General features: G+C 42.3%; 1 protein-coding gene across 1 annotated transcript in view; it reads left to right on the forward strand.

The window, feature by feature from the left end:
• The window catches only part of rasa1a (RAS p21 protein activator (GTPase activating protein) 1a), a 191,986-nt gene that overhangs the window by 163,473 nt on the left and 13,754 nt on the right, over positions 1–14,759 (forward strand). The window contains exon 21 of the mRNA XM_043708645.1: positions 3,225–3,292. Coding sequence (XP_043564580.1) covers positions 3,225–3,292 — 68 coding nt within the window. The remainder of the gene's footprint in view (positions 1–3,224; positions 3,293–14,759) is intronic.

Genomic DNA, 14,759 nt, shown 5'->3' on the forward strand with positions numbered 1-14,759 from the left:
GGGTTCCTAGGCGGAAGATGAGGCGCTCTTCCTCCAACCGTCGTTTTGTTGTGGTCTGGCGATGTGGTCACACCCGATGTGGCCTCCTCTATATTGGGGAGACAGGCCGGCTACTTGCCGAGGGTTTCAGAGAACACCTCTGGGACACCCGGACCAACCAACCCAACCACCCTGTGGCTCAACATTTCAACTCCCCCTCCCACTCCACCAAGGATATGCAGGTCTTTGGACTCCTCCATCGCCAGACCACAACAAATGAACTCTGATTTCACCAGTTTCCTCATTTCCCCTCCCCCCACCTTGTCTCAGTCAAATCCCTCGAACTCAGCACTGCCTTCCTAACCCGCAATCTTCTTCCCGACCTCTCTGCCCCCACCACAGTCTGACCTATCACCCTCACCTTGACCTCTTTCCACCTATCACATTTCCGATGCCCCTCCCCCAAGTCCCTCCTCCCTACCTTTTATCTTAGCCTGCTGGACAAACTTTCCTCATTCCTGAAGAAGGGCTTATGCCCGAAAAGTCGATTCTCCTGTTGCCTGGATGCTGCCTGACCTGCTGCGCTTTTCCAGCAACACATTTTCAGCTAGAGATTATAGTGCCTGTTAAAGACCATGAGAACTTGAGGCTGGCCGTAGGGATGTCAGTCATTGGTGGTTTTACCGGATTGGGTGTATGGATTAGGAGGGAAGGGCTGTAACCATGCTGTATGTGATCATTGTAATACAGAAATGTATTTTTTAAAATTGTTTTTACTGTACAAGTCACTGTGTTATTGATCTAACTTCTGATCTGAACCAAAGATTAAGCAAATAACAGAGCTCATACTTCGAGACCAGATTCAGAGACGATCCTTTGGCACTCTTCCTGTGGTTTTTGCACGAACAAACAACTTCCACTTGCCTGTGTTCTGCCTGCCTACGTGTCAATGAAAAACATGGATTATCTGTGTAAACCAGTCAGAGCTAAGGCCATAGCTGTGTGTGATGAGCAGCTGAGAGGGTGGGGCAAATAGAATTTAAACTAGAAAAGTGAGAAGTTATGTCCTAAATAGCCTAACCTGTATTCATTTTCTGTATATGGATGTGTCTGTTCAGATATTGAAGATGTTTCCAAAATATGTTACCTTGGTTAAGAGACAACTTTTTGGGTTGGGTCAGTATGTGTCGTGGATAGGAATTGAAGGGTGATGCTATAGAAGTACAACCAAGGGTCCCTCTTGTGGTGCAGAGGTCTCTGCAGTTGAAGTATTGTTCCAGTTGCAACATTGTTGGAGAAACTTTCAGGAACTGGGACCACAGTTAAATGAAAGCAGAAGCCATAACATTTGTGTGACTGGTTCAGATTCTAGTCAAAGATGGCTCCCAGAATATTGATTTTTTTTTTTAAATCACTCTACCTTTGGAAGCTGTATTTTCGCCTGCTTAAATTCAAATCTCTAGAATTTCTTTCCGAAACATCTACACCTCCACGTCTCTTTCCCCCTCAAACCTACCTTTTTGTTTAAGCTTTGATAATTTGTCATTATCTTGTTTCATAGGTACTTTATAATGCACTTTAGGATATTTTGATGTTCAGGTGCTTTTTAAATGCATGTTATTGGTGATGGAGGACTCAGTTTTCTCATTGCCTGACTGTATATGGTATAAGACTTAATAGTGAGCTAGGACTGAGTGCTTGCAGTTTTTGAGTGAGAAAGTATAAATTTTCATTTTCTAGAAATCTAATTTAGATGTTCTTGGCATTAAACTGAAATCAGTTTGTTGCCCACCGTGTAAAGGATTTTAATAAGATGCCTATGATGAAAGAGCAGCTTAGTTAAGAAGCAGCTGAAACTGGATCCTCAGTCGGATGAGTCTTTTTTCTTAACTTGTATTTTGTGCGCTCATGGGATGTGGGCGTTGCTGGCTCATCTGCATTTATTGCCTGTGCCTTGTTGTCTTTGAGAAGGTGGTGGTGAGCTGCCTTCTCAAATCACTGCTGTCCTCATGTTTGTAAAACTATCTAATTTAGTGTGACTGAACACTTGTCTCTAATTTATAATGGAGTGCTGGAGTAAAGATTAAGGAGTTAAAGGGGAGGAAGGGAAGGAGGTCTTCTATTGTTTTTGCTTTTCTAAAGCTTTTTAGTCTCAGGAAATGATTGTTGCTATTATTGCAGGAGAACCAATTAGTTATTTGGTGAATAATAATACTGAAGTTTATTCTCTATCTAAGGTTCAACACGGAATGGGAACTGGTGGTAGGGTTAATAAAATATGACAACGTAGCTTAATGTGTAATTGAATAAAATAATTAAGTAGTTCCTTAGAACATGTTAAGGATAGCAGGACGTGTGATGTGTCACTGTGGTAGCCTATAGGAGTTTCTGGATATTGAAGCATGACTGCAGCACATATTTGAAGTTCAAACAAATTTGACTCAGTTTATAAAACTAGAGACTGAACTACAGGCACTATGATTGGTGGGAGATTCTTTGTACCAGTTGGTAGTCACACCTCTTGGATTGTTATCTGATTTGGTCAGTGCTTAGAGGCAGAAGAGTGTGACTGCAAGTGAGACAGCTAAAGAGGTGCAGAGGGCAGGGCCCTCAATTTGTAATTATCCAACAGGTTTGATATGGAAGTGAGAACTGTAGGGTAGACGAATACATTTAAGACAGAGGTAGATTCTTGTTAAGCAAGGAGTGAAAAGTTGTCGAGAATGTACATTTCAGTTTATAATCTGATGAGCCAAAATATTATTGAATTGGGTAACCTTAATTTCTGTCTTCACTTAATTCTTTATTAGGATCATGTCAATATATAATACTTTTATATGTATATTTATTAAATTAGATGGACCACTGTTTATTTGCGCAGCTTGCCAAGACCTTGGATACAGTGTTAGTTGTGCTTTTCTTTCCAGCCCTCAGTTTTCTAAAAGTCTGAAAATTTATTCGGTTTAGATTGAACGTTTGAATTTATTAATATACTAACACTGGTACTAAAATCTTCTACTTCACTGTCCTGACAAATCTATCAATTAAAATTACAATTGAAAAAAAGTTAAGATTAATGCAATGAGGCCTGAAGGTTATGTAGAATTTGAGGCGATTGAAAAATGAGAGAATATTACTTCCATTTAATACTTGCTTGTCATGTATTGAAGTTTTTCTTCTCGATTACAATGTATTTGGTGAATTGTGTATAATATTTATTTTCTCTTTCTTTCCCTATGTTGTAGTGGGTTTGTTTTCTTGCGGTTGATTTGTCCAGCTATTCTCAATCCACGGATGTTCAGTATCATTTTAGGTGAGTCTTCCCTTATGAAAGTTCGCACTGCTTGATACTTTGTAACCATGGTATCTTTTACATCTTCCACTTCTTGGATCCAACTGAAGAAATTCTTGCAGCTTTCCTCCTTTTATATACATGGAGGTGAAACCAGCTTCACAGTCTTACTTTCTATAATTATCGAGTGCAAAGTTGCCTGGTCTGCAGGATTGCCTTACCAGTAAACTGCCTTTATACTCATTTCAAGAGTATGTCTGCACTTGTAGCCCTAACCAATATCGCAGGAACAAGAGATTGCAAAACTAGAATTTTTCAAAAAAAAAGAAATCCTTAAATACTCAGCAGTTGCATAGCCTCAACATTTTTTTTGTTACACACTTACAGGGAAAGACGGTGGATAAGTTTTGCCTCTACCTATGTTTTTCATAACTATGCGCACATGGTGATTCAAAAGGGCTGACTTGTGCTCATTCTGCATGGATACTGTCTAGTTTGAGCTGTTAGAGCAATGCTCCTTTCTGAGCTGTACAAGTGTTACAGCATCTGTGGACAGAGAAACAGCCTTCATTTTTGTGGTCAATAATCTTTGATCAGAACCTGGTAAATGTTGCACATGCTGAAAATACCTTGTTTTTTCGTCCTTATTCTTCCATAGCATGTGAGCATTGCAAACTTTGAACTATTTTCAAACTGAGTTTTGTTTTAGGCATTGGCAAAGGTTAGTTAAAAGCCCCGAAGACTTGATTGCTGTGGACCACATGTGGGCTATTCATTCCATCAAGCCTGTCCCACCATTAAATGAGATCATGGCCAATCTGATGGTCCTCGACTCTTTTTAAGCCTTTTTCCTCATTACCCTTGGTTCCCTTACTGATTAAGTACATTCAAGGCCAAGAAAGAGTTTTAATGATCCAGCCTCAACAGCCATCCACAATAAAAAATTCCACAGATTCCCTACCCTCTGAAGAAATTCCTTTTCATCTATGTCTAAATTGGGGGAGCCCTTATTCTGAGCTTATGCCATCTGATCCTGGACACTCCAACATGGGAATTGACCTTTCCACTTCTAACGTCAAGTCCCTATTTCGAATCGTTCACCTCTTATTCTTCTAAACTCCAATAAGACAGTTTCCCCATAGCTGGTATCAGATTAATAAAACACCTGGTGTCAGATTAATAATCCTTCTCTGGACTGCTGCCAATACCAGTATAACCTTCTTTGATAAAGGGCACAAAATCTTTCACAGTATTCAAGCTGTGGTGTGAATTGACTAGTCGTGTGTAGTTTCAACAAAGCCACCCCCTACTTCTATACTCGATAAAAGCCAACATTCCATTCACCTTCACAATTACATGCTGAACATGGATGCTAGATTTTTGTAATTCCTTCACAACTCTCAAATCCTCCGTTTAATAGCATTCTGCATCTTTCTCTATTTAAATAACATTTAGTTCTTCTATTCTACGTTCCAAAGTGTATCACTTCATTTTCCCACATTATAGTCCTTATAGCAAGATTTTGCCCACTCACTTAACTTGTCTATCACTCCGCAGACTGTCATCTGTAAACCTGATTATTGTACATTAAACTTGCCTCTTCTAAAGTCATTAAAATAAATAATCAAAAATAACTATGGCCTTAGCATTGATCCCAGTAGTACTCTTATTTGTAGATTTCCATCCTGGAAATGTGCATGTCCCCCTTCCAAGGACTGCCACAAACACTACGTAGGACAAACCGGAAGAAAGTTAGCCACCAGGATACACGAACACCAGCTAGCCACAAAAAGACACTACCCTCTCTCCCTCACAGCCCTGCACACGGATGAAAAAAACCCACCATTTCGACTGGGACAACACATCTATCCTGGGACAGGCTAAGCAAAGACATGACGGAGAATTCCTAGAGGCCTGGCACTCCAACCACAACGCCATAAACAAACACACAGATGGTATCTAGATCTATCAACCCCTCAGAAAACAAACAGGAAATGACATCACAAACCCCAGAAACCCCATCCAGGACAAACCTATAAATAGAAAGCAGGAGACAACAGCTTTGCTTCACTTGAAGGTCACCACTGAAGATGTTACCTAGCCAGGTAATGAAATGTCTGGATACCAAACCTATACCCTGAACAAAGTGCTTATTCATCTCCTCTGCTGTTTTCTGCATCCCCATTATAATTTCTCGAGCCTTTTTCTCTAAGGAGCATATGTTCACATTGGCTTTTTAAAAATATCTTCATAAAAGCTGTTGCAATCCTTCTTGATCAATCTTGCAAATTTATCCTCGTTTGGGTTGTTTCTTGCTGGTTTGTGGCTTGCCTCTAATGTTTTCCACTATTTTCATGCGATCCTTAAGTTCCCTGGTTAACCACAGTTGGCTTATCCCCACCTAGAATCCCCCTTCCCTACTGAAATATACTTTTCTTGTGAGTCTTGAACTATTTTCTTAAATATCTGTTTTTATTCTTCAACCGTCTTTGCTGCGAAACGTCTTTCCCAGTCCACTCCAACCAGGTTTGTCTTCATGCCTTTTATAATTATTCTTATTAGAACAGTTGCTTCTAATACAAATTTGTCCCTCAGAATGAATGCTAAATTCTACCATGCTGTGGTCTGTTTCCAAAGAGATTAAGACATAATAATAAATTTCAGACATAAGATAATTAAAGCTTGCCTCATTACATATCCCCAGATTCAACATGGTCTGATCCCTGGTTAGACCCGAACAGGATGTTCTGGGAAACTTCCCCAAATATTCTGAATTTTTTCTCATGGCTTTACCTGCCAATCTGCCTGTCCCAATCTACATGAAGATTAATGTCACCCATGATAAATGCATTACCTATGGTGTGGCATCCCACCATATAGTTAGAGAACCTGTAGAACAGTGGTTCCCAGCCTTTTCCATATCACACTTAAAATGAGACAAACTGTTCTATAGCATAACCCCTTTTTTTGGCTGAATTGTTTGTCCATAATCTTTTCTTTTAAACAGTGATCACTGCCTTACTAGAAATATTTCTAACAAGGTTTATGTAGTAAGCTAAACAAGGATCAAAAGCACTAATGTTTCAAATCCACCTGAAAAAGTAATGTTCAACTATGAGCACAAATATGTTTTCAATATCTACTCCAGTCAATTCTTTGTCAACTTTTCTCTGCGTATGAGACATATCAGATGGTATGTCCTGTTCATGAAAATCCAAAGATCGCATATTTTTCATTGTGCTGTCTCTGAGCAGTTCTTTTCTTTCCTTTTGGGTTCAAATGTTTCATCAACTGAATTAGCAGAGGAATCACCTCGTTTGACAAGAAACTTCTTTGATCTAAGTCTTAGACTAGATTCTGTGGCTTAACTAAAGCAGAATCCAAAAATATTAATCTTAAATTTCTTGCTAATGTGGAAACTTGTCCAGACAGACAAGCCACTTCAACAGTTATTCGGCAATTGTGTGTCTCTACTGTGCATGCGGTTTTTGTCATCCTGGAGATATGTTCATTGATCAATGCACATGCTCAAACTGAATATTTGGGGCTACACATGTGAATTCCCAATCTTCTGTACACACATGGTGATAATGTCTATGCATGTCAGTATCAGGGCTCTGTGCAAAGTGGTGCTACTTTCACGGAAGTTCATGGCACACTTCATCTTCTCACTGCTTGAAAACCTCTGATATAAAAACTCCTGCCAGTATCTTTACTTTTTTTAAATTTCTTACCTCCACCCATATGGATTCTATGTCCAAAATCATTTCTTGCTATTGTGCTTATTCCATTACATACCACTAATGCTTCACTTTGGATCATATTTGAATTAGCTTATGGATTAATTCTTGAGATTCCCTGCTCTTTGCAAATTGCTGTAATGATACTTGTGTTTTTTTAAATTTTAGTTTATAAGAATAGTTTCCATATGGGTGGCAGTAGTCAGAGGTGAATGGAGGGTGGGGGAATGGGTCTGGGTGGTTACTGTTCGAAGGGTCAGTGTGGATTTGATGGGCCTGTTTCCATACTGTAGATCATCAGGTTTTTTTTTTTAAGGATTAGATTCCCTAAACACTGATAAGGTTTGGGGAATGTTTCCAATCAGCTTCTTTCCCAAAACTCATGTCATGCTCGTCTCACTGCATACAAGGTCCATGTCTTTTATCCTCATTTTGGACAGTTTTTCTTTCAGTAAAATTTCCAGTAGCATTGTCAATAATGCATTTTGTCTTCTCATTCTGCTGGAGTCCCATGCCATTGACAATGCTTCTTGCTCAAATGCTGAGAGAGTTGGACACTCATGCAAGTCAAACTAGATAAGGATGGTAGTTTTCTTTCCCATTAGGGAAAGAGATATACTTTTACTACAATCAATGATGGTCAAATGGTCACCATTACAGGGATGAGATTTTATTCAGTAAACTTAAATTCCACCAGCTGTGTTAACATGATTTGCGTATGTCTACAAAACATTAAGCCAGAGGTTAGTTAACTTATACAAAAGGCAAAATGTTGTGAAGAGTGCAGTTTTTATTGCTGTGGTGGAAGAAGAGAGGAGACTATGTAACTAGAGGAACTGTGATAAAAAGAGGATAAACAAGAATGAAAGAAACAGCTGATAAAAGGAAGGGGGACAGTGGAAATGATTGCAATGATTTTCCTTTTTATACCTTGAGTAGATCTTAAAAATGTGAGCTCTTGTGCTCAAAGCTTAAGTTATGGGGTTTTATATTAGTACTGATCAAGAGCAGCTCACTTTTAATGCTTGCACAGATGCAAAGGTTTGGGCTCTCTTTCTAGAAGGTTAATGTCTTGATTGCATCTATTAAGTAATGAAAATATTAGAATTTTACCATGGTACTTGATGGAAGGAGGCTACTCACTACTAGAATTGATCAGGTAGTCCCAACTTTTCCACTGTATATGTAGAGCATCTTTTAGTATTTATCTAATCTGCTGTGGTTCTGTTCGCCGAGCTGGAAGTTTTTGTTGCAAATGTTTCGACCCTGTCTAGGTGACATCCTCAGTGCTTGGGAGCCTCCTGTGAAGTGTTTCCTCCGGCATTTATAGTGGCCTGTCCCTGCCGCTTCCGGTTGTCAGTTTCAGCTGTCCGCTGTAGTGGCCAGTGTGTTTGTTGATGGAGTTTGTGGATGAGTGCCATGCTTCTAGGAATTCCCTGGCTGTTCTTTGTTTCGCTTGCCCTATAGTGGTAGTGTTGTCCCATTATATAGGGCAAGCCAAACAAAGAACAGCCAGGGAATTCCTAGAAGCATGGCACTCATCCACAAACTCCAACAAACACATCGACCTGGACCCAATATACCGGCCACTATAAATGCCGGAGGAAACACCACAGAAGCGCTTCACAGGAGACTCCCAAGCACTGAGGATGTCACCTAGACAGGGGACGAAACGTTTGCAACAAAAACTTCCAGCTTGGCGAACAGAACCACAGCAACGAGCACCCGAGCTACAAGTCTTCTCACAAACTTTATCTAATCTCCTTCTGTATGGTTCAATTTAGGGTGAGAGGGGAAAGATATAAAAACCTAAGGGGCAACTTTTTCACGCAGAGGGTGGTACATTTATGAAATGAGCTGCCAGAGGAAACGGTGGAGGCTGGTACAATTGCAACATTTAAGAGGCATTTGGATAGGTATATGAATAGGAAGGGCTGGGTGCCAGCAGGTGGGACTAGATTGGACCAAAGAGTCTGTTTCCATGCTGTATATCTCTATGCAATGCACTTTGGATCGTACTAATCACTTTCAATGGTGGAAGAGCTTATAACTAGCCAATACATTTAAAAGTTTGCTGTATTAAACCATTTATGATTTTGGACACCTCAGATCTTTTGATGTTTTCAGCTTCAAGTCTGTCTACATAACTGATGGCGGTCATCCTTAGCACCATTTTGGTTGATATTTTCTGTATTATAGCATCCTTCCGAAATTGTGCTCAAATGAATAGCATACCGCAACCTTAAGACAAAGCAATATTTTAGAGGTTTGGTGAACTTCCTTGTATTTGGATTATCTCTTATTAAAGCCAACGATTTCATAAATCTTTTGAACTTAGCAAGTTCAGAAGTCTATGTGTACATGTACCCCAGATCTCCTGTGTTTAAAACTGTATCACTGTTCCACTAAAATAACTGCGGAGAGAGACCCATCTTCTATCATCCTTTAATTTACTTGTGCATAGTACACTGGCTGTGACCAGCCAGCTTAATCTGAGTGCAAAGGACTGATTCTAAGAAGAAAAATAACTAGGTATTTATAAGTGGTACAAAATACAGTTGACAAACAAAACAGCAGTTCGCAAAAACACCACTCTTATAACAAACTGTTCAAACAGTTTTCAGGGAAAGGAGGTCAAACCTCAAATCCCACTTTATCGAAAGGTAACAGTAACCAATGCAGCCAAGACAATCCAATCAAATAAGAAAGTGTGCATAAAACAGTCATTAAAAATAACACCTGCCACCAGTCACACCATTTTTGGCTTGCCTTGCTGCAGGACAGTTGTGACCTTCTAGTCTCCCCTCCCCAGCCCATTTTTCCTCCAGGAAAAACCATCAGCCCCCAGTCACCCCACATACTCGCTCTGACTCACCCACTTTTTCTCCTGTCCAGCATTCCTATGAAGCTGTTGTTCATCAGCTCTGGCTCCCAGCCACCCCCTGTACTGCAAAGTCAGGCCCCAAACCCTACTGTTCAACCACTTTTCAGGGAATGAGGACAAACCTCAAATCTCCACTTTCGGTCGTCCTCCCAGCCACCCCCTGTACTGACCAGCCTGCCCTATACCAGCTTTCCTGAGACATGCAGTTGCCTGGCCTTACCTGCCCCACATACTGCCTAGCTCCTCCCAGCCACCCTGCATATAAACAGACCCCACCCCTAGGCCAGTATTCTACCTTCCAGCTCCTGGTTGCCCCAAGTACTGACTAGCCCATACTCAAACAATTATGAAATCCACATACATTAACAAATTTCACAAAATCCTCCATACAGTTTCCAGTACAAGGCAGAGTCCACTCCAACAGGAACATCCTGCAGCACACACAGGCATTTAGTCTTCATTGAGTCCTGGCCCACTCACAGGAACACAGTACTTTGCAGCTGCAGTTAACTCAGGGTTTGGTCCACTCCCAAAAAAGGTAGGATCCACAGCACACACACAGGTGTTCAATATACAGAGGCCTAGTCCATTCAAAAGGACCAGGCCCAGTTACAGGAACACACAACACTGAAGGGGTTTGGTCCACTTCAGGATGCAGCAATTGCCCACCTTCCAGCAAGCACAGGCCTAATCACCCACAAAAAGGGCCAAGCCTACCCATACAGGAACAGCTCATCTGGAAAAGATGTATTTTTTCACAGGGGCTCAGTCCAAACACCAAAGAAGTGAAAACACATTCAAAACAAAAAGGGCTAAGCCCTGCCACAAGAAAAAAAATCTTTTTACTTTAAAGACAAAGAGTAACACACAGCTGTAACTAGTTAAATGACAGGTCCCTAATGAGGGCTGAATTGCACCCGAAACACTGAGGACTGATCTACAGTCAATAAAAAGGAATACTAGTTAAAACTAGCTTTGTAAGCAAGCCAGCTGAGGAATCGGTTTCGGTTTTATTTTTGGAGAACCTAACAGCAGCAGTAACACACTGACTGGCCCAGCCGGCACACAGTCAGTTCCCCCAAACAGAGGAGACTTAACATCACCTGTTTTTTTAAGTTTTATTAAACAGTACAAAATACAGTTCACAAAAAAACCACTATGTACAGGGGAAAGGGCAAAGCCAAACCCCACACCCCACTGTTCAACCAGTTTTCAAGGAGATCAGGACAAACTTCAAATCCCATTTCATCCAAAGATAAAATAATAAACACAGACAAGACAGTGCAATCAAATCAGAAAGAGTGCATAGAACACAGATCAAATATAGCTATAAAGAAAGGACACCTGACACCCATCCGCACCACATACTGATCACAGTCCTTGGCTAGCCTTCCTGCAGGACCGTCAGCTTTCCGGTCTCTGGCCACCCTGCGTACTAACTGACCCTCCCCAGGCCTGCTTTTCTCCAGGCTGGTAGTCAACCACCCAGCTCCCAGTTGTCCTGCACACTAACCGGAATACCCTGAGCCACGTTCCCACAACTGGTTTGTTGGCCTTCCATTCTGCAGCCACCCTGCGTACTGACTAACCCTCCCAAGCCCACTTTCCTCCGGGACAGATGTCGGACACTGACTCACTGTCACCTTACTTACTAACCAAACTATCCCTGCCGTGCTTTCCTACAGTCAGACTGTCGGCCTTCCAGCACCCAACCACCCCAGGTACTGACTGACCGACCTTTTCCCCTGGCCGGCGTTCTATAGACTGTCCGGCTTCCAGCCTCCCTACAAACTGCCAGCCACCTGGCTCAGTCTCCTTGCGTACTCACCAGCCAGTCCTATAAGCAGCTTTCCTGAGAGGACATACAAGACAGTCAATTACCAACAAACAGTCCTTTCTGCTACAGAGTTCATTACCATAAACAGTTCTCTTCAAACTGGAGTCCATTCCCAGGTAAAGAGTCCAGTCTGCATTGTCAGAGAGACTCCACAACCAAAGGCAGAGGCAGAGTCCACTCTTGAAGGCAACGTATACATATCCCACAGCACAGGTACTCAGTCTCCATGGAGGTCTGGTTAATCCACAGAACCGAGCCCACTCATGGGAACGCAGTACATTGTGAGGGTGCAGTTAACTCAGGGGGGTTTGGTCCACTCTGAAGGCAGAGTCCACTCCCAAACTCCAGGACAGCAAATACTGCTCCCCCCCCCAGCGGGCTAGGCCACTAACTAGGGCCAGACCTACCTACAGGAACAGCTCATCTAGAAAGATGTATTTTCTCGTAAGGGCTCAGTCCAAAACACCAAAAAAAGTGAAAACATTCAAAAAAGAAAACTAGAATGCAAGGGATAAGCTCTGCCACAAAATCAATATAATCCTTTTCTCAAAAAAAGGTAACATGCTGTAACCAGCTAGTGAAACAACAGTTCCCTAAAGAAAACTGAAACACGTTTAGATCAGGCAGTTTAGAAATCAGTCCAAGAGGAATACCAATTAACAAACTGGCTATAATCCAGTCAGTTTAGGAATCAGGTTCTCCAAAGAAACCAACAGCAGCAGGAACACACTGACTGTGGCCCAGCCAGCACAGTCAGTCCCCTACACCAAGGGATTCTTATTCAACAGTACACAGTTTACAAACAGTTAACATTAACAGCTGTATACAGAAAAACAGCAATTTACAAGGGAGAGGAGCAGCAAAGTCAGGCCCCAAACCCTACTGTTCAACCACTTTTCAGGGAATGAGGACAAACCTCAAATCTCCACTTTCGGTCGTCACAAAAGTAGCAGTAAAAAAAAAATACATACAAGACTACTGCCAGCTCCAGTTAGGCAGTAGTGCAGGGGTAAGGTTAAGAGGAGGAACACCCCCCCTTACAAGGACGCTGTGAGCTGCCTGGCCCCCAACGACCCTGCATACTAATAGACCCCCCCTCCCCCACAGCCCACCTTTCCCCAAGTTGGTCATAGACTCCAGCTCCCAGCCACCCCATGCACTGACTAACTCATTTTGGCCCATACATACATAACAGAATTCACAAAGTTCTCTGTACAATTTCCAGGTCAAAGACAAAGACAGAGTCCACACCCAAACTCTAGGATGTAGCAAATGCTAACCTCAAAGCATGCGCATACACACACATGTTCAGTCTCCATAGAGGCCTGGCCCTTCCAGGGAAAACCAGGTCCACTCACAAATGTAGTACATTGAGAGGCTGCAATTAACTCAGAGGTTTGGTCCAGTCCCAAAGGCAGAGTCCACCCAAAGGGCTAGGCCCACTCTCAGGAACACAGTATATTATGAAAGGTGCAGGTAACTCACAGGGGATTGGTCCACTCCAGGATGCAGCAATTGCTTACCTCCCAGCACACAGATCTTTACCGATACCTAGTCACCCACAAAAAGGGCCAGACCTATCCACATGAGGCTGGCTAGCTCTGGAAAGATGGGCTCAGTCCAAAAACACCAAAGTGAAAACATGTTTAAAAAAAAAGGAAAACTAGAGTGCAAGGGCTAAGTCCTCCCACTAAATCAGCATAGTCCTCTTCTCAAAAGAGAAAAAGAATACCACACAGGCTGTAACCAGCCAGTGAAACAACAATTCTCTAATGAGAACTGAATTACACCCAAAACACTGATTGTAGACCTAGGAGTTTAGAAATCAGTACTCACTAAAAAAGGAATACCAGTTAACAAAACTGTCTACATAATTGAGCCAGTTCCAGAATCAGGTTTTGTCCAAAAAGCAGGAACTGTAACCCAGCCAGCTCAGAGTCAGTGCCCTAAACAGAGGATTCCAAATGTCCTGATTTTTTTCTAACTGTACAGAAGCTGGTAACCAACACCAAGTCACCCTTTATTGACTTACACACAGTACACTGACTGTGGCCAGCCTGCTCAGAGTCAGTTCCTTGAATGGAGGATCTCCTGGTTACATTTTTTCCCTTAATGAAGGGGATTCTAATCTGGTATATTTTTGTTCCCTAAATTAAGGACACAATCTCCTGGTTATATATTTTTTTCTTTGTCTCAGCTAGGGCTTTCCTGATTGTAGCACCAGTTAGCAGTTAACCTGGGACACCGAGTCCCCTCAGTTTAGGGGACTGACTATCTCCTGGTAGTTTTGTTTTTGAAACTTTACCCCCACCTAACTGCGGTAGTACTTATATTTTCCTCAGCACCCATGTTGTGTGGGTGCAGGTGAGATCTTCTGGTTGTTATTTTATTAAACAATACATAGTTTATTAAAACAATTAACATTAAACATCTGTATACAGAGAAACAGCAATTTTACAAGGGAGAGGAGCAGCAAAGCCAGGTTCCAAACCCTACCGTTCAACTAGTTTTCAGGGAACTGAGGACACACCTCAAATCCAGTTTCGATAATTGCAAAACAATAACAATGACATTTGTACATATAAGACAGCCTAATTACATGAAACAATGCATACAATACAATACACCCATGAAGTCACCCATCACTCCCACCTTCCGGCCACTCTAAGACAGCCTGCCCGACATCCCTTCCGGCTCTCGGTCCGCACTGACATCTTCTGACCACCGAAAGGACAGCCTGTCCTGCTTCCCCAACCCACCTCCTGCCAGAACAGCAGTGGCCAGGACAGCCTACCCACCTCGAGGATACCTAGGACAGCCCACCCGAGTACCTGCCTGGGGTGACAGTGCTGAGGACAGCCTACCTGCCTTCCAACTCTGTCTGCCACTACGTACCATCAGGGTCTCGCCCACCCCAATGCGCCAACCAGCCTGTGAATGGCCTGCACATCTTCTGGCCACCTCTAGGACAGCCCGTCCCCTTCCCTAGGACAAAAGCATGCAGGGGAGCCAACCAGCTCAGACTCG

Source organism: Chiloscyllium plagiosum, chromosome 2 (assembly GCF_004010195.1).
Source record: "Chiloscyllium plagiosum isolate BGI_BamShark_2017 chromosome 2, ASM401019v2, whole genome shotgun sequence".
NCBI classification, from domain to species: domain Eukaryota; kingdom Metazoa; phylum Chordata; class Chondrichthyes; order Orectolobiformes; family Hemiscylliidae; genus Chiloscyllium; species Chiloscyllium plagiosum.